Source organism: Coturnix japonica, chromosome 4, assembly GCF_001577835.2.
Source record: "Coturnix japonica isolate 7356 chromosome 4, Coturnix japonica 2.1, whole genome shotgun sequence".
Lineage (NCBI taxonomy): Eukaryota > Metazoa > Chordata > Aves > Galliformes > Phasianidae > Coturnix > Coturnix japonica.
Window position 1 is genome coordinate 74,488,729 of NC_029519.1, and position 20,910 is coordinate 74,509,638.

Genomic DNA, 20,910 nt, shown 5'->3' on the forward strand with positions numbered 1-20,910 from the left:
CTACAACTCAAAAAATCTCTATTCGATATATACTTTTCATTTACTTTAATAGCTCGTACCATCTGGATTCTGATTTATTGGATAAAAATCCAGCTGGAAGAGAAATCAGTTTAGCTGCAGATCTTAAAAAGCCACTGTAACAATGAGAAGGTAACTTAGAACTCTCACATGACATTCTTACTTTCTGGAAACACATGCAGAAACATAGTGAAAATGAAACAATTAAAAACTTAATTAAAGAAATATCTGAATACACAGTATATTCACTCCACATTGTAAACATCATATAACATCACGGCTATACGGACGGTATATTCTTAATTTCATAAGAGAGGTTATATAGGAAGTTAACTTAAACACTAATACTTACAAACTTTGTCTCTTTAAAAACTCATTGACTCCTTAGAAGCATTATTTATCGTATTTCACTGCAAGATTTCTTAGCTCAGAAGGCTACTCACTAAACCATATTCCTGCTTTCTGTTCTCTTTAGACAAACAAAACTTTATACTTACAGACACTTGACTATCAGTAAAAGTTTTCTCCATGTATAAATAGTTTAATAGTTCATCGTTAAGAAACAGTCCCTTTAACTTTATTATTAAGCTCTTTCTGAACACATATTTACTTCTTCCAGAGTCCAGTAAAAAAATGAGGCTTCTCTGCGTGTTGCCCTATCAACACCTCTCCCATTCTCCTCCTCCCCAGCTCATTCTCCGCCCTCAGCACGAGTTCTGTATCTTCTCATCAAGAAGCACAGGCAGCTTTTAGCATGTTGTCTAGGCAGGTCCTATGGAACAAGAAAGCTTCTTGAAAGGCATCAGCGTGCTGCTGAGGAGACTGCTAATGGAAAATACATTCAGAAAAGGCCTACAGGATTCGGTCCTTAACATTTGCCCAAACTTGTTTAAGCACTGAGTCAACTTCATTTTCGTCTCCAAATTACCTTCAGTTTAAATACATTCCCCTTTGATGAGTAAATTTTCCAAATGAACTGAATGAATCAATCCCTATTAAAAACACACTAAATATCATCTAAAATTATTTTTTTTCTCTCAAAGAAGAACAGTTAAACTTGTAAGACATGCAGCAATTTTCTTCCAGTTGCCGGCATGTAAGTGCATGTCTCCGTATGATTACAATCGCATGTATGCACATTATGCAATCTATCTCATCCTACCCGAGTGCTCCATGTTCCTCTGAGTAAGCAGGGCACTGCCAGATACACGGCTCTCCTTCTGAACAAAACACAATCCTCATCCTCTTCAATACCACACCTACCCTCCAGACATGCCAGCAATAACTGCGTGTCTTCAAAAAGAACTGCACACACTTTCCGTCCAACAGGTCATGCTTAAATACCACTCTGTTAGAGTACCATGACCTAAACTGAAGTAGAAGTTGGGATTTTTATATATTTATTTATTTTATGAGCATCAAAAGAACAGATTAAACGTTTTGATGACCTGATATTAAGTAAAGATCAGCAGCTCATCTGGAAGGAGCTCCACAGACGATTCCTTTTCTTTAAACTTCACTGGACTGAGGAATCCATGAGAACAGTGGAAATTAGCCAAAATCCCAGCAGTTTAAGCAAGAAATGCAGTCAGAATCAATTCACAGAATGGTACAGTACTCTCACTTGCACCGTATCTATTCTGTTGACTGTATTCTGGAAATGCCAATTCAGTTCGTTCCATAAGACCTTAACTCATTCAGTAACACTAACCAAGCTTCAGAGAGCAAAAATCATTCCTCATCCTCATTAGCACTGACGTGACAGTGACACAGCAGAGGAAGGGCAGTAACACGAATCAGAGCAGTCACCCGGCTCCTCATTCCCACCACAAATTACATGAGCAATCCATTCTGCAGCAGGAAAGCTGTTAAGAGCCCTCTCCCTCCCAGATGCTGCAAAGAGTTGTAATACAGCAGTGTGTGCTCCCAGAGCCCACTACAGTTATGCTGCACTGGCAAATGATGCTGCAGCAGTGAGTCCTTTGCTTTACAAACAGCGTTGCACCACAGTAACACAGTAAACACAGGTTTACTGACTGTATGGAGCTGATAGTTTCATACAACCATCCCTTATAATGTAAAGGCCACACTTCTGAAACAGCTCAGAGACATTGATGCCACTTAATATATGAAGCTAGGACAATTTTACCTCATTTGCATTGCTTTACATTTATCTACATGCATTTTCATCTGTCATTTTGTTGTAGTATTATAAACACAGTCACTCTCATCTTCAGAGACTGCTCTTGCCCTTATTAATTTGAGCAACTTCACCTCACCACTGACCTCCTTGGGAGGAGCCTTAAAAGATGTTCTGGAATCAACAAATGTAGCATTAGAAACTGAAGCAAATGTTATCCTTAAGCAGCAAATAATTCTGGATTTCAGTAACAGACCTCAGCGCTGAAAGCTATTTTTCTGCCTTAATGTCAGGGGGTTAAGGTACCTCACAATTTAGAGCCAGGAGAGTAAACACAACCACAGAATCATAGCAGACCACTTAAAAGAAGGCCAGGTACCAGAGGTGATGGTAAAAGACACCCCTGAGAGCCTGCCCACCAACTACTGATTGTTATGTTGCTACTCACTGAAACTGGAACCAAGTGGATGGAGCCAAAATAGGCTCTAATACCTTATGTGGTTGAGCTAAGGCAGTTACCTTAAGTTGTTTACCCAGGCTGATCCTTGCAGTGAGTGAATTAGAGATACTGACAGCTTCTGAATTCACCAGCATCCACTTAATAAAAAATCTTAAGAATAGTGGTACTGGCTACTGGCAAGAAGTAATGAAGTATGAGCATTTTCCATGACCATATATACTACAGTAACTCAAGGTAAAGAAATGAATGTTTAATTTCATGGCCAAATGACACTACTTAAAGACACATATGTTACAGTTGAGCCAGTCGGTTCGGACTTCTACAGCAAGTGACTGTATAATCACTAAGCAGACATCTTCCACCTTGCACTGTTTGAAGCTAACACCTAGTGGAACGTTCCAAGAAACTGGTTCAAAGGGATGTTAGAACTCTTCTAGAACCACCTTCCTCCCCCTGCTGGCCATGCTTCTTTTGATGGAGCCCAGGATACAGTTTGCTATTTGGAGATTTTTTTCTTGCAGGCAGTTTTGTTCCGCAACTGGTTTGTTTTCTACCTCCATGAAGGCAGAATGAGGATAAGAATGTCTATCAGTCAGTTACATCTTAGGTAAGAATCAGAACAAAATCCATGCAAAATGCAATACTTAAAGTAACAGAGGGCAGAAGCTGTGTATTCCAGCAGCACACAATAAGTTATCACAGCTTAGGTAAAACATAAGACAAAAATATACACCATTTTCAAATTTTAAATACATAAATCTAAGCTGGGAATGAAGAGGCCTCAATTTAAACCACATTATTATAGCAGACATAGTGGTGGTATTGAGGCCACGGTGATGATTTATGATTGTTGGTGAGGAAAGCTTTGTAGAGAGTGTTAATGCTTCTTATTAGATGGACTTACAGGGTGGGAAAAGTTTGGGGCATGTTTAACTCCTCGTCTGATTTTCCTAGTACACTGGCTGGTCTAACACAAGCTATTAGCTCCCTGTGTAAGCTTTGTCTGATTATTTAAATCAGTCAAACAAAGACAGGTACCCACTTAAAAACTCATTATTAAGTCAAATGAGCATTTAGGGTTTTTTGCCACCCACAGATGCCAAAGCTAATATCCAGCAGAGGCACGTCATTCATTAGTATAAAAATCTCATACTGAGGAGATGTGTTGTATGCTTTCAATTAGCAGATGAAATGCAAAAGAAGTTGCTTCACTGGAATTAACAAAACAGAGAAAGAATCAAGCATTATTATCTATAATAACAGCTAATAATACTAGATTACTAACGGTTATAATTAAGATAGAACATTCTAACAAAAATTCCTAACATTAACTATAAAAAGGAATGTATGATACATTCCAACTTTAAAAACATTGCTGAAATCTAGAACACTGATACAATAAATGTTCTCTTTCATATAGGATTTAACTTTAAGGATGCCAAGAATGGGATGAAGTCAAGAAGAAAAGAAGCAGCAGCTATCTTTTTTGTTCTGATATTTAGTTAAAAGAATTGTTGTTCTTTAATTTTAAAAAGACCTCCAGATTAAAAGATTTTTATGACATTGCCAGGACAGAATCCTGCAAGGCAGAAGATGAAACCAATAGCACCTGCCTACAGGGAAGACATAAGAAGAAAGACAGAATCGTGTCCTCTTATTAAATAGCTCTAATATATTCACATACCCTTATACCCATGAACCAGCAAGTACTCTCTGAATTATGAGTGGTGGAAATCACAGATAAGCACTGTTGTGAACAGGTACTATTTCAGAACAAATGATTCACATGGAAAAGTTAAAACCTACTTACAAAGAAGGATTTTTTTCTTGATAGAAAAAGGTTTCTTGTAATTTATTAAATAAAAAGCTCTGAACACAACTATGTCATTGACACACTAATTTTCTGAATTCAGTTCTAACTGAAGTTAATATTCAGCTTTCGTGTAAACAAGCACAATTTCCACAATTCTGAACAAAAAGTGCATTTTTTTTGTGTTTTGCAAGCTTTTTTCCTTACCATAGTTCTAGCATAATCATAGAATCACTCAGGTTGGAAAAGACCTTAAGGATCATCAAACCTAACCACAACCAAACCATACTACCCTAACTCTTAACAGCCCTGCACTGTATCATGTCCCTGAGCACCACATCCAAACGGTTTTTAAACACATCCAGGGATGGTGACTCAACCACCTCCCTGGTGAACCAATTCCAATGCTTAACAACACTTTCTGTAAAGAAGCTTTTCTTGATGTCCAACTTAAACATACCCTGGTGCAATTTGAGGCCGTTTCCCCTCGTCCTGTTACCTGTCACCAGTGAGAAGAGATCAACCCCGCTGAGCTGCAAGCACATTTAGGGTATTTGAAGAGAGCAAATAATGTTATTCACAGATCTGTACACTCATTTTGTTTTGACCTCTACAGATTTAGAATCATCTCATATACAGATTCTAATAGTAAAAACAATATCTACAGGTTAATCCTATATTTTTTTAATGTGTGTAGAGCTTCTGCTGATAAGAGCACTGTATCATTACAGCTAGTTCTAACTGCATATGAATATTGTCTGCATGCATACAACCAATCATAATATAACGATTAGAAAGAAAAAGTGAAATATTCTATTGCAATCTGTTTTGTGCTTAGATAGCTGGGAAGAAAAACTGCAAAGAAACCACGCCACCTTATGGCAGAAGATAGAAAAACTGACAGCTGGTATTCCACACACACAGCTCCAAAGCCATGAGAAGTTCATCCTTTCAAATTAAGTACAAATGCAACCTTCTTCAGACACATAAGAAATGAACAGTGTTCAGTGTATGCCCATAAAAGAAACCACATGGAACCAATTTAGAAAAGTAACCTGGATCTCAGCAGGAATCAAACACACAAGCTTAGAAAAGCAAATTCATTTTCAAATGTCATGTTTGGGTCAGTACCTTATCCATTCTGCTGAAACAGCTGGAAAGAATACAGCAACTGAGTAATCTATGTAATATGTTCATGAACATCACTCCAAAGGTGGAGTCTCTAAGAATTTCCGGCTATTGTTATTTCCTCTTCCAGTGACTCTAAATAGATGGCCTGAAATAATCTAAACATGTACCGAGAACATTGTTTTCTACTACACCTAGCACAACCGAGGTCAGGAATAATGCTGCAGCAGCAACTTTAAAGCAAGATCCAAAAATCAAAACATCTCAATGCTATTTTACTTTGACATGTGAAATTTCTGCAATTATTCTCCAGGCTGGTATTTCTCCCAGTGGCAAGAATACATGAAAGCAAAATTCTTCTGCAGCATCCAGAGGCAAAATGAAGTTTCAAAGTAAAAAGAAGGAATTGACAGCAGTCCAGATCCGAGCTACATGCAGTAAAGGTATTAATCTAAATGCAGTTTTTAATGCAGATTGTTTCTACTTTTCCAATTCATACCTTGGCCTAGGAAGCTCAGCTGAAGAAACAGCTTTAGTTATTAGGACTCTGCCTAGCACAGTCTTCTCAGTCCCTCCAGTTAGTGCTATTCAATTAATTTATATACAATTATATTCAATTAATTTAATCCCAACTGGGACACAAAGAGAGAAAAACAAACTTTTTAGGCAAGCGATATCTTTCTGAAATTAACAGGCAGTAAGCACCAAGTCCCTGTTTTAATGAATATTTATGCAATGCAAAACTGCTCCTATCACAGAAATTAAATTATATCCCGAGTCTTTAAGGCCCTTTCAGAATATGAAATGTGCATGTTAATCTCAAACAATCTGAATATGGAAGAATATGGTGTGAAGCCTCTTCTTCCGATCTATCATACCTGAGTAACTAGAACTCTTAGATATTCTGAGAAGGTTCTTTCTTACTGCGTCCAGAAATTCTGTCAAAACTAGCAGCAAGCTTTTTAATCTAGAAAAGTCACTATTTTTTGATGAAGAAAGATGCACCTTGACAGCCATCCAACAGCTTTATCCACAGGATCTTGCTCTGCTTATTAAAGAAAGCTTTGCACTAACTATATTAAAAGTTAGGAGTGTAAAGAAATGAATATGTTCTGTAATTGGTTAAAAACAAACAAACAACAATAACAACAACAACAAAAAGGTAGACACTTAAAAGCTCCGGACAAGAAACAGGTCACGATGGAAAAAGGGTACATTCTTTTCCTTTAAAACACCTGAAGAATAAGGAATGACAGATCCTACCTGCATTCCCTAAGCACATCAGAATCTCCTTCCATATATTCTGTTCCTTAAAAATCCAGTGCACCAGGCTCTCCACTCCTTTAGTTCAGAACTAGCGAAATGCCTTTCTTCCTACATCTTGCCACAACAGGAAGCTCAAAATATCTTTCTTTCCTCCTCCCATCTCAAACACTTTTTATACACCTCCTTCCCATTTAGAGGAATCTGTGTGCCATATTCCTTCCCATACCAATGAACAGTATAATCTGTTATTTCATGGTTCCTCTGCCAATAGTTCTGCACATATCTGTGCTTCTGCCCAACAACAAGCCTTCCGCAGAAAGATGATAATGAAGTAAGGGAGCCTGAACCATGGGTAGGGATTTCAGGAAGAAGCACTCTAGAAGAGATAACGAAGCCATCCATATTCCCTCAGCTTGAGGGGGACACACAGCAGAGCAGGAGCAGCTGTTCTAATACAGGGGGCTTTTCATTCTCTGCTTCAACCAAAATTAGTGAAGTGAGGCCACTGAGGCCCATGTATCAGCTGAGGTTATATACCAGATGTGGAACAGTGTTACTATACCACACTCAAAAAGACCCAAAATCACCATATCAATCACAAGCACCAAGGTGATTACGTACTCCCTTTTCCTACTGCTGACATACAAGGAGGAAAAACTTATTTTTGCCTTTTTCAAACAAGAATTGTTCCATACTCTCAAAGCTGTATTGCTTAGGGAGTTATGTAAAGAGCCTGTTCTTCAAACACAACCCTCACAACAAATTTAATCCCCCCCAAATTTTCTCAATGCAACGAATATCAGCTAAATGATAAATAAATAAATAAATAATGTGATGAATATGAGGGTTTTTTTCACCTCATTGTTAACATTAATGACTTAAAACCATTGTTTTGATCAGTATGACCAGCTGTGATGGATAAAATAAAGTCAAAATTTCACACAGAAAAAAAAAAACAGCTACTGCTAGGACACTATTAAAGAGAACTCAGAAATTCAGGTTAATACCTGAAATCTGCATTTCCCTCACACAAATGTCATACTGTCATTAGTAACTTTATTACACTACAGGTATTGCTACTTATCTTCATTTGTTACCAAATTAATTACTCCATACTCCCCTCCAGGACTCATTTCAAAGTTTTAAGTGAAAGTCAATTACCTCCAGGTCATCCAGTGAACGAGTAATACTGAACCGCTTTGATCGCCCAAATGATCTCCGAACAGAGGAACGCTGCGGAGGAGCCTGATTTAATCCCATCGGACGTCCGAATTTGGCACCCTAAACAAAACAGAAAACATGCATCATCTTTCTACTCCTTTCATTTCAGTACTTTATTGATAACAGTGGCAGCATCCGTGTCTCAAACAATCCTACTTTTGTCCAGCTGGATGGCATCGATAGGTACAGAACTCCAAGAAGACAAATGTACAGACCACTAACAGGTTAACTAAAATCATTAAAATCATTAAATTACTTTTCCAGACTCAAGTCAGATATGAATATTCAGCATTATCTTACTGCATTAATATGAGTCACGTTGCTACAGTGCTTACAGCACTTACATGCTACATGTAAGTATTAGTAACTACTAGGTTTCATATAAGTATTAGTAGATAGAGCTTAACTAAAAGCCAAATAAGCATAGCTCCTCATTGCTTGACTAGAAGATTCTTACAAGCATTTGTCTTCTCCATTGAAAATTAAAATCCTAGAAGCCATCTCACACAGCTTCTGTTGTAATCTTTCTCCACAATAAATATATATTTCTTATTTTATTTTAAATAGTTTCGCTACTTTGCCATTTTGGTAAAATCCAGCTTTTTAAATCACACAGTGCACAGTGCAGGAAGTACATTAACCTTTTGTTTAGAGGAAAGAAATTACCTCACTCTGATGACTAGAACTGGTGCTGCAACAATTACATCTAACAGTTGAATGGTTCCCCCACAGTCATTCTCCTTCTCCTTAAAAAGTCACCAAAAGTCAGATAAATTGCACCAACTCAGCCTATACATTTCTAGTTTATGCCAAATGGAAAATTTAAGCCTCAGCTTAGCAGTCGGCACACAGTCAGTGAGTGGTGCTAAGCAGATGTACATAAACTCACTGCATTATAAAAACTTGTGATTATGAGCCTGAAATTTTGGATATTTTTCACAGTAACATTCAGGGTGGGAAAAAGTCCTTGTTCTCTTTCTATGTTCTCTTTCACTGTAGAAAATAAAGGAGTTTAATTCTGAGTAATTTTTCTTCCGTTTCATTTCAGCATCTTTCTTCATCACAATTAGCTTAAAAAACATTTATTAGTGCTTTTAGAGCTGCTTACTGGAAGCTTTGCAGGACTTGCTAAGGTATATGTTTCCATTTGTTTCTTCCTTTGGGCTACTTTCCGTGCCCTCAGTCCTGAAATACGTTGGTATCCCTTCAATCCTGTGCCTGAATATCTATATGTCAACCAAAAGATCATGAATTTCACACTTCTAGTCTCACACCAACCACCACTCCATGAAGTAGTGAAGCGGACTGAGAAATGTTCTACCACCTCCTTAGTGCAAAAAACTCAGCAATCCAACAGTAAAAGTCTGTTTAATTCCTTCTACAGAGTTAATACTATCCTTTAGCAACAGATCTCCGAGAGTCACCACTAGTCACAACGGGCAGCTTAAAAGCCCATAGAAATGGCAACACATAACACAGTATACAGAAATCTGAAGTATGCAGCAGGATTCATCTCCAGCTTCTTCATTCACAATGAGGAGTGATTCACTTTTATGTGAAATCTCTTTCCCTCCTTATTTCTGATTCTGTAAGGCGTTTTATTGGCTGAAAAGAAACAGGGCAGCTTCTGCCAAGGAAAACTGGAAAGCTGGCAACTGGAGATTAGCTCCTAACATTTTTAAGAGAACATTTAGAAGTGCAATGTGAAGAGCTAAGATGGCTTTTGCTAACACAATCAACTGAGTGTTGAAGACTGAAGACAAGGAAGTTGCTAGCTGTATTTGTAACAGCATGTATTTAAATAGCAGGGATTGCAATGTACAGTGCTGTGACATTAAGGTATACGGCCTGAAAAGACAGAAAAATAACTAGCAACAGTGACAATACAAATTAGAGGAAGAGGAACAAACTGCCTGAAGACAAAGCTAATTCTATTCCACCGAGAAGCAGATTCTAGATAACATTAACTCTCAGCAGATGACCCATTTTAGAAGGAAATGCATCTTCCCCAGCTGTGCTCAGATAAATAACAAAGAGAAAAAGGGACAGTGGGCAAAAACACTTCTATACTGTGCAGTAGTAGAAGACAGAAAATTTATGCTCCATCAAAATTCTTCTTTATATTTTATTTTTTTTTTTTACATTTTTATACAAAATTCACTGATGGAACAGAAACGATAAGAGCAGGAAAAAAAAGAGCTTGAGAATAACACAGCGCTTAATGATTAGAAACTAGACAAATTCATTGAGCTAATGATTTCCTCAACCCATTTAGATGGTAATTGCAATTAGAAAAATGTTTTCAGCTGTGACAAATCTCTCCTTTGCTCTGAAGGATCAAATTAATAATCTAAGAAATTAAGGAGGGTGTTGCTAAAGAAGCAAAGGCTACTGTTCACAGAATATTTCATTTCCTGGTACTGCATTTCAGACATCTCCATTTCCATGCTTTCCTGATTTCTTTCAGACTGTGAAGGTATAACTCCTTCCGCAGATCATTTCTTTTAAAGCTGCTTGCCACACATATCTGCATTATAAGAAATCATGAAGCTTATGTGAACAGCAGCAGCATTTTGGCAAATGTGTTTCGTAGCACTCTGAAGAGCTGGAAATAAATCAATGACTTGAAAAAAGAACAGACTTTGCAACTAGAGTGTATTAACAAACTCAGCTAAAGAAATTCACGGTATTTACTCAAAGGGAGATTGCTGGTGCAGTGACTGATCAGTGGAAATTTTGCAGTCAATTTTCCATGAAGAAATTATCATCATTCTAAAAATCTTTACTGCAATCTTAAAGCAAATATTAATAAGGATTAAACGAATCTTCAAAAAATCAAAACAGTGTCTGTAGCTCTGACCACTCATGAAATGAAAGGAATGAAACCCTGTAACGTATGAAGGGATGTAAACCTGTTTGCTAGGTAGATCCATAGCCAGTTGTGTCAGTGCAACTGATGCTGCACCCTGCCAACTCCAGACTGTGAAGCAGAGGAGTTGTCAGAGTTGGAAGCACTGAAGAGATGCAACGTGAAACCTTGGTTTTCAGCGTGATACCATGATCCGAGTGGGAGCGCACAGAAGCAAGTTGATGAAACCTTATCAATGATTCAGGATGCAGCGAAACCAAACACTTTCAGAAAACAGTTTCAGTTAGCTTAAAGAAAATCCCAGCTACAGAACGACCAGTATCACACTCTTATTGTACCAAATGCAATTAGCAAATATTATAACTTTTTAACAAACTGTCATACAAACAACTTGAAATTTTCATTTTCATACTACATGGCCTTTGTGTCTCTCTGCGTATATTGACTTCTCACCCAAATATCTGTATAGAAATAAGAGAATCCTGTCCTGCAATACCTCAGTTTTAAAGCTAGGAGGAGCAGAAGGGAAGCAGCAGGAATTGACAGCAGCAGCTCCTGGGTAGAAGGAGCTGAAATGGTAATTCACAATTCAGTGCAACAGCACATAGAGAGCTCAGAGCAGGAATCCAGAAAGTGGAAAAAAGGAGAAAGAAAAACTGTGAAGGCTAATGCCAGTTATAAGATCTTGCCAATTGAATCATTTAAAAGACAACACGCTGTAATTTGTGACCTGGAGGAGAAACTAAAGGGATGTATCTTATAGGACACAGAGTTCGGATATTTTGTGGAAGAGCAGGAAGAGAGGGATGTTCTATCTATAAGAGGAACTGACTTAACACATTAGAAGAACAGTTGCTCTATCAAGAGCAATCGTCAACCTACTTCTTGAGAAGGATGTTTTCAAATGCATTCAATGCATGTTTCACGACAAACGTTTATCTCACGAGACTCACATATAGGAAAGTGAAATCATTTTCAAAAATGTTTATGTAAAAAAGAAAAAATCATAATGTAATTTCATGTAATGAAAAAGTTTACAAGCTATAAAACAAAGATACAGTCACTGATAAGTGATTATTTAGATAGAAATAGTTTTCTCCTTCTGTTCAGGTGGAACAGGCAGAATATCCTAAGGTGTATGTTTGGTGGCCCTGCTAGGCAGGGGGGTTGGAATTACATGATCCTTGAGGTCCCTTCCAACCCGGGTCATTCTGTGATTCTGTGTAATATCCTCTGTCCTGACTGCTTCAGGTAAGTACCAGGAAAGGATCATGCGCATCCTCCAACAGCTTCATTAAGTACCTCTGGAGAGCACAAAACAAAGGGAGGACACAGACACTCATTGATTTTACTGTGAAAGAAAAAAGGACACCATCACTACAAAGGTCTGAGTTTAAGGAGCTCAGCTAATACAGCATTTACTACATTCTGTGTGTCACAAAGCTTAATTACAGCCCCTATTAAATCATCTCATTTGGATCAGTCCAACTCCTCTTTCCAGCTATTGAAGCTTTTTAAAACTCTCCCTGCTTTTAGATTTGACTCTTTGACTTTGTATGGTAAAGTGCATAATAAGCATTTTAGTGCAAAACCCAGATGCACGGAGATCACATAATTTGAAACTTCTGCGGATATTCAAAACATGCCAAGTTGACTCTCAGATATTAAGCAGCAGAAGGGTCAGGCTGAAGCAGGAGTTCATCTTTACAAAAACATGCAGTTTTATGACTTCAGGAGGAGAGTTCCTTACTTAGACCCTTCTAAAAAGTGATGGGAAACACAGACGACAAAGTAATCCCTTAACAGTTGGTGCAAAGCTATCAAATAAAACTGAAAGTTTTGGGGGAATAAAAGAAAAACGAAGCTGATAGAAATATTATTCTGTTCTCAATATCAGTCTCAAATCCTGCTCTGTAGAGGCTTTACTTTGCTCTGTCATACTCTGGCATCCCTAAGCTTCCACTTTTCTGATTGTGGGTGACCTCAATATTGAGCATCTCATTTCATATATATGGATGTTCTTACCGACTGATTAGAAAACAAATACTAACCATCAATGCCATATGGCTAGGAAAAAGGTAAATAATAGCTGAAGAGGTATTATACAATGTATTTACAACAGAGATAAGAAAATGTACACTACAGTTACACGAAACCTTATTACTGAATCACATCTTCTGTGTGCTGGAAGGGACCGCTGGGGATCACCTCCCTTGACTTGCTGGCCACTCTCTTTCTAATACACCCCAGGATACCACTGGCTTCAGTCTGGAGAATAAACAGAAGTTTCTAACACCATGACAGCTATGTCCCGGAACAATTTTCCTGCAGAAATTGTATTGCAAACATTTTTGTCAAGGGTACATATGCTACATGCATGGAAGGAACGATAACGCGACTACCTAGTCTGAATTTGGCTTGATGATGCAGAATATCTTTATCCAGTACCATCTTTGCAAATTTATTGATGCCTTAATGGCTATTTTAATGATGGAATGAATTTTGAAGCCTTTCCCTTGAAGCTGAATTTCTTCATGTTTCTATTCAAACCCTTCAGGTGAATCTTATGGATTCTATGAAGAATTGTTATCTCACGGTTCCCTTTCTTCTTTCCTTTATATCTTTTCAGCTGAAAGGAACCAGGGTCTGTCTTCCTACAACTGAAAACTTCCATGTATAGAATTCAAAGTAGAGCCCTTTTTTCCATCATTTTCAATTAATTCTGTGCTAATTATTTTTCTCCACTTATTTTCTTATTGTTTCTCACGTTGCTGCCTTCTCCTGTGGCTTGGGAACTCAATACTAGCTCAGTATTACTTAGATATCTTAATGTCCCTCCATTTGAAATGAGATTTCCACAAAATTAACACTGCTCTTAATGTAATTATTCTCCAGAATTTTTTATTATTTCCTTTTAAAGGAAAAGCATTATTTCAGATTTTTATATATTCGTAAGGATCCTAAAGGTAGGTGACCATTTTTAAGTCATTATTTTGAATGATTATGATGCATATGAAAATCTGTATGAAATGCCTAAACATTTAATTGCTTCTCATTTTCTCAAGCAAAATACTCTTTGCAGAGTAATTTGCATTAGCACATCCTGCGGTCCAGCTTGGTGCTTGGGATTTCAGTTGTGTTCTCTTTAAGGTACAGAAGTACATCTCAAATCAGATCAAAGCCTGCAATTCCAAATGTTAACATTAAATTGTACTGCACAAGAATAGCAATCCAGCTGCCATTAATTCTGCTTTATAAACAGCTGGGACAGAACAATTTAAACTAGTGAGCAAACAGAATTGTAGAGGAAAGAGAAAAAAAAAACATGTAATTATACAACAAAAAAACAAATATGGGACCCACACAGCTTTGCCAACATTGTCTCTGCATCTAAAATATCCGCCCTTCAGTTGGTTCACCACCCAGTTACCAACAATAAAAACTGCAGTTCTTGCATTTGAAGCAAATTAAAAATTTTCATCAAAAAGAGAAATCCATTCTTAACAAAGAGACTTTTTAAATACTACTTGCTTTGAAAACAAAGACCAGCTCTAAAGTAGTTACAGTTAAACTTCTGATCAAAACATGTATATACAAGTAACCCAGAATATATATACTAACAAGCAAATAGGATTTAGGAAACCACCCTCCCCCCCCCCCAGTGCCATTTATCTGTCTTCTAAACTTTTGCAGTATTTTCAGTAACTGAAATCATGAAGGTCACAAAGCAGTTGACAAATGGTTCAAAAAAAAAAAAGAATTTTAATATTGTTCAGTGAGCGTCACACAATGAGTTTGTCTATTTTTTACTTCCCTATGATCTACAGATGCCATCCATTCACAAATTCATTCTCTTCATAAGCACAAACTATACTGTAATCAAGGTAAGTCTTGTAACAAATGCAAGCAGAAGGTATCTAAGAAGTGCTACTCAACATTCTAAAGTGCTGCAGTAGGATTGCCATACTCACTTGGAACAGAACTTATACCCAAATACCAGTTAAGTTCTGTGATCACCTGTGATCTGAAATGTTACGAATGCCTCCACAATATGAAAACAAACTAGGTCAGCACTTAGGTTACTGTCCTTGTGGAAAGAAAACTCAGAGTCTAATCTGACTGTTAGAAAGCTCTCCAGTAGAAAAATGCCTATTTTCCCTGTAAGAAATAATATAAAACAGGGACGGTTGGACATATTTTTGGCCAGGCCCTAGCCCGAAATCAGAGAGTGAGAGCTGAACGAAATCAAATGTATTAGATTAATTTAGTTTAGAGGGAAAAGAATGCTTCCTTGTTCAGCAATTCCTCAAGTCCGTTGCCAATCCTAACATCCCCTGATGTTTTCATATTTCTTACGGTTCTTTGCTTTTGTGTAACCCAAAATTATGCAAAAGGCTCGGTAGGCGGGTTGCTGAAGGTGGAAATAACAAGGCAACAGCAAAGGACTAACGAACAAAAGAGCAGGAATTACTCTATTCCCACTGAAACCATCTGCTAGTCTCAGAGACCTCATTAAACCACACACCCCTATCCAGTATCAGTCTTGCAGCAATTCAGAAGCTTTTTGCTACCAGAAGTCTTCCTTAGTCATGCTGAGACTCATTGCCTCCCACTCCTTGTTTTCAACTAAGCATCAAGGAGAGCCTCCTAAAAAGTCTCATTAGATGCTTCAGTAGAAAACTGTTCAAGTGAAACTTTTCAGGAACTCAGGAAACATGGAGATCAGTGCAGGAAGCAACTGTACGAGTGCATGGGACCAGATACACCTTTCAGTAAATATAAGTTAGAATAGAACCAGTATTTCCCAGATTAACTCACATTTCTCCTCTCCCCCATATAATAAGGATCAAAAGAACAAAATACAGCCATTGTGAATGTATACAGGTTCAAAAAGAATAATTCTTCCAATAACATTTTAAAGCAAAAGAAAAAAGAAAAACCCAATCTATTTAATATCACATAATCAAATTAGAGAATTTTAATTGCTTTCAACTTCTTATACTTATATTAAAATTTAAAATGCTTAGTGGCAATACAAAGAAGAGCAATGTAAAAAATGTGATTTTGCCAATTACTACAAAATTAGTTTCAATTCTAATTCATAAAGTGAAAAAAAAAAAACATCAATAATTAACTACAACACTAAAGGGAAAATGAAGCTGAAAAAACAAATCTAAAATGCCATATATATTTCCTACCCAAAAGAGGCACTTCTCACATCCAGATCTGCAAGTGTAAAGTTGACATATGGAGCTTTCTCACATCTACACTTGTGCTTTGTACAGTTCACAAATATTCTGCAGGTACAGCTATAAAATCAGGAGTTTATGCCCTTCTCATTCCCACCAGCACTGTACAGTAAAGCACATTTTGCTGCATTACATGCCATGACCATCAGCGTTTAGCTGCACAGCAGCTCTTCTAAGATCAGAATTACATCCAAGCACTTGTGTCCTTTCCCCAGTGTGTAATAAGAGCATGTAATGAAAGCTCCAAGGAACACAGCGTGTAACAAGGATGTGCACAGTTCAGCTCAAAAACTCAAGCTTTGGTAACCTTTTCTCCCTCTAGTGATTTCCACACATTCCCAATTGAAGGATATATTACTCTTCAATATTAATGCCATAGACAAGGCAAAAATAATAAAGAAGAAATTTAAGGGCTGCTCTGACAAATTAAACGTCAAAATCAGATTAGATTCAGCCACTAAGCTGTAAAAATATGGATAGAATCCAAGGTGGACTGTTTATATACTTTATTCCATGACTGGAAGGTGTCTGAGCACGCTATAAAAGATCAGTCCTTACCCTTTAAGAAGTCACAGTAAACCCAGGAGTTTCCTACAGTACAGCATCTAAGCAACCCATTTAGACAATGTTATGGAAAGCGCATTGTTCTCTCCACACAAAGCAAGAAAGAAAGTCTGAATTTCTGAATCTCACTCAATTGTGGAAGCAAATTAGTGCTCTAATATACAAAACTAGGGGCTTTCCCTATTTCCACAGTACCTACAGAAGTACAGAGGTATGTTCACCCATAATATGAAATCCCCCGACTATTTCCATTAAAGATATAAAAGGAAAACACAGTATTACTTCATCTCTATGAATTACTCTGAATAATGCTAAGAGCTTGCAACTTATACTTGCAAATGATTTCAAGACTTTCATGAGCATTCCTCATCTGTTCCAACAGCCTTCAATAGAACTGGGAAGAAAAAAAAGAAATCAAAAACACAGAAAAGCCTTAATGAAAAGAATAAAAGCTAAAGCCATGTAGGAACATACTAATAATGTCAAAAGAGACATTTAATCAGACAACAGGATACTTATTTTATTAGCAAATGCACTTAAAAGGGAAAGGGAAGAGTAATTGTAATGTTTTGCGTTGTAATATATATTGTGCTATATGTTGATGTGAGTGATACAATAGGTGTATCACTACTGTTCAAACACATATAGAACATCTTTGCTCATCAAGCGTGAAATTTTCAAACCGAAAATCCTCAGCTCACCCAGACCAGGGGCTTCAAGGAACGAAGCCTTTTCCCTGGTGTAACAGCAAAGCTCTTGGCAAGCAGATCACAGACTGTGTGGTCTTCACGGTAACAAACAGAATGGGACAACAGGTATTTTGTATCCTAGGCACCAAAGTATCTGTCCCTGAGTGTTACAACAACACAAAGATTCAGTCTGTAGAGGTTTGAAACAACCTACAGCCATTCACATTATACAGTAAGAAACAGCTGCATATTTTAATCCAGGTGAACTTTTTTTTCCAGAAGTAGACTGGGGTAGTGTGATGAAGACTTAAATCAATTATCATAGAATCATAGAATTACCCAGGTTGGAAAAGACCCTGAAGATCATCAAGTCCAACCGCAGCCTAACCAGTACCCTAACTCTTAAAAACCCTACACTAAATCATATCCCTGAGTAGAAAGTACATATAAATGTATGTATATGAAAGTACAGTGCTTCCTGAAGGCTCATTTGGAGCATGAGGTTTGGGTTTTCTGTGGTTTTAAATATAATTCTTTGTCACTGATTCTTTTAGTAAAACACAATGATCTCCACTTTACAGGAATCCCAGTTACCAATAAAGACTCCCTGAGATTATTTCCCTCAACAGGAAAACGTGTATGAGACAAAGGGAACAGTATATAACAATACTGGATATTCCTTCCATACATTTCGTTTTAATTCTTCTTGCTTTGGTTTACAGAAACCCCATGGTAACAAAAGAAGCAGACGAAGGAGTAATTTGGAATAAAATCTGAACCACAGCTTACTGACAGTATATTAGATTTGTGACCTAACAAAGGCCACTAAGATTAACAGCTATCCTTTAATGTAGGTTTAACTCTGCTTCTGATGAGAGATTAGCTGGAATTAATTTTTATGATAATAAAATTGTCTTATTTCATTCAAGTTACCAGTTTCTAACATGTTTTTTGACTAATGATTCGACTACAAATGTATAAAAACAGATCTCAATGAAATAATGACATTTGCAGGCCAGCCTTCTAAAAAGAAGGAACCAGACTGAAGATCCAGACTGTTTCCATTCTTTTGCTGCTGGAGGTCAGAAAGAACTGCAGTTGCTAGAATGTCATGTCTCCTTTCATTGCAGTGCCACTACAGCATTTGGAAACAATGAAGACAAGAAGCAGTGTGAGAAAGCTCTGACAGACATTTCCAGCAGAAGTACAATTCCAGAGCTGCACTCCATTATGCAGGAATATGAAAAACCTCTGCAGAGAAAGAGGTTTTCTTCATATGAAATGCTGTCAATGTTAATAATCCACATTTTCTTCATCTGAAATGCTAACACTACACATGTAAATTTTAACATGCAGATATCATGGAGTTAAAATAAGGTTGGTTGGGTTGGGGTGGTTTTATGGGGTTTTTCTAGGAGCCGATACCAAAACTTCCTTACCTTTTTATCTTCTTTAGACTTCCTAACACTGTGTGGAAGGCCAAACTTGTTTTGCATGCAAAACATCTTCTTAGACCATTCATTCTTATGAGATTTTAACTGCGGCTGACCAAAGCTGCCATCAACTCTGTATCTGTCAGCTGGAATCTTACTCATTGGAGGGGGAAGAGTACCACAGTTAACACTTGACCAGCCATCCGTAGAATCAGTGTAAGACTCCTGGTCACTAGCATTTCCATGCTGCCACTCTTGTAAAACATGCACAGGCAACCACCTCTGATTGCCTACGCCTGCGGTGCTTTTCTTTGACGGGGGCACTGAATTTCGAGAGGAAACCAGTGGAACTTCAATACGAGCAGAAGGACTTAAGTGCTTGTTTAGACTTTGAGACTTATCGTTCTGAATCACTTCCAAAGGAATGTTTCCTTCTTGTTCGTGACAGAAGCCATTCCAATGTGCAGCAGACTGATTCTGTCCCCTTCCGACTGGATTTTCCCATATACTGCTAGGAATATGTTTACTTGGATTGCTCCCTAAATCAACCACAAGGACTCTATTATTTTTTTCTTCCTGATTAAAGTTTCCAATTCCACTGTCACTATTGCTGCTTGTACTATTATTCTGATGAACATCTGCATCACCATCAAGAAAAGCCCTTGCACGCATTCCCTCAATCAGTTCCCCCATATCCCTATACAGGACAGAAATAAACTGAAGAACAGGCAAAGATGATGTTGGAAACTCTAGACAGCCATTTGTGTCTGGATCCGCTGTACATTCCAGTCCAAAACGTCTTGCTATACCCTGGTGAATTTTATGATGAAATAATTCAGGATCCACCATAAAAACATGGCAAGATGTCCTCAGAACCCCTTCATCTTCCTGAGCCAAGCTTGCATCATCATTTGTCTGCATTGTAACCAGTCCAAAGAATCTTCTGTCATCTGGGCAAACAGCGCTGAATGCCAGTTTCTCTGCAGGATATTCTGCCACTACACCTGATTTGTCACTGCACAGCTGAATACAGTCATGCATAATCTTCATCATCACTAATGAATGGATTTTCTGTTCTGCCCGAAGACGTCTCATGCATCCACGAATAGCCTGCAGGCTCTCGTTTTCCAAATTCGAGGTTGTTGAAGGAAGTTCGATTGAGCCTAGGTAACCTACAATCATGGCAACGTTCAATATGCTTGCATCTAATCCAAAGTCTTCTGCACTCTCCAATCCAACTCTAAAAACCGAGTCATCATTCATGACTTTTGATATTTCGTCCTTTGAAAGTAGGTTTGGATTGCTTAGACTTTCATTACCAGTTTCAAATTTAATAGCAGCAGAATCCGAAAACGACCTCTGTTTTGGAGCAGAATTATCAGAGTTACCAGCACAGAGATTAGGACTTTCAAAGATCATGTTGAAAATGCCACCAGACTGCATTTCTTCAACAACTTTCTCTGCTCTGTTTATACCTAGAGCTTTAGAGTCAGGTTTGGGCTTCAGCCATCCCTTTCCATCATAAAAGCCAACTTCTTCATCGCTTGAACACGAATCTATATGACTAATCCCTTCAGCAATGACCATGTGGAGGACTCCAGAACATTTCCCTATAAGTTTCACTACATCTTCATGAGATGCCTTTTTCACATTAATTTCATTAATGGCAAATATCTGATCTCCTGCTTTAAGTCCAACATAATCCGCAGGGCTTCCTTTCATAACACAACTAAGAATACAAGGAGCTTGTCCAGAAAGAGTAAACCCATAACCTGCTCTTCCTCTAGCAACTTCCACACTCCTTATTCGAGGAGGGGCGTGCATATTGAGTCGACGTTTGACCGTCTCCCCGGGTCTATACATGTTGTTGGGTTTTTTTTCCTGAAGCAGGAAAACTTTTAATTAGTCCGAGGTTTTGCCATGTCTCACAGTATCAGTCCTTCATCTGACGAAGCTCTAAAGAAAAAAGGAAAAAAAGACATTTTTATTCTCAATGATATTTCATTCTTTTTTTAGTACCCACTGTTCCCCTTACTATTCAGGTATCAGTGGCTCCTAACAAA

At 37.7% G+C, this 20,910-nt stretch overlaps 1 protein-coding gene across 5 annotated transcripts in view; it reads right to left on the bottom strand.

Moving 5' to 3' along the window:
* RGS12 (regulator of G protein signaling 12) overlaps positions 1–20,910 on the bottom strand; it is a 74,462-nt gene that overhangs the window by 48,833 nt on the left and 4,719 nt on the right. For 3 of the 5 annotated variants that reach the window (XM_015862670.2, XM_032444113.1, XM_032444112.1), the window contains exons 2-3: positions 18,854–20,803; positions 7,984–8,103 (exon numbers count right to left, since the gene is read on the bottom strand). In XM_015862670.2, coding sequence (XP_015718156.1) covers positions 7,984–8,103; positions 18,854–20,710 — 1,977 coding nt within the window. In that variant the 5' untranslated portion in view covers positions 20,711–20,803. Of the gene's footprint in view, positions 1–515; positions 662–6,819; positions 6,978–7,983; positions 8,104–18,853; positions 20,804–20,910 lie in introns of those variants that run through there. The other 2 variants (XM_032444116.1, XM_032444115.1) reach the window with 2 other exon arrangements.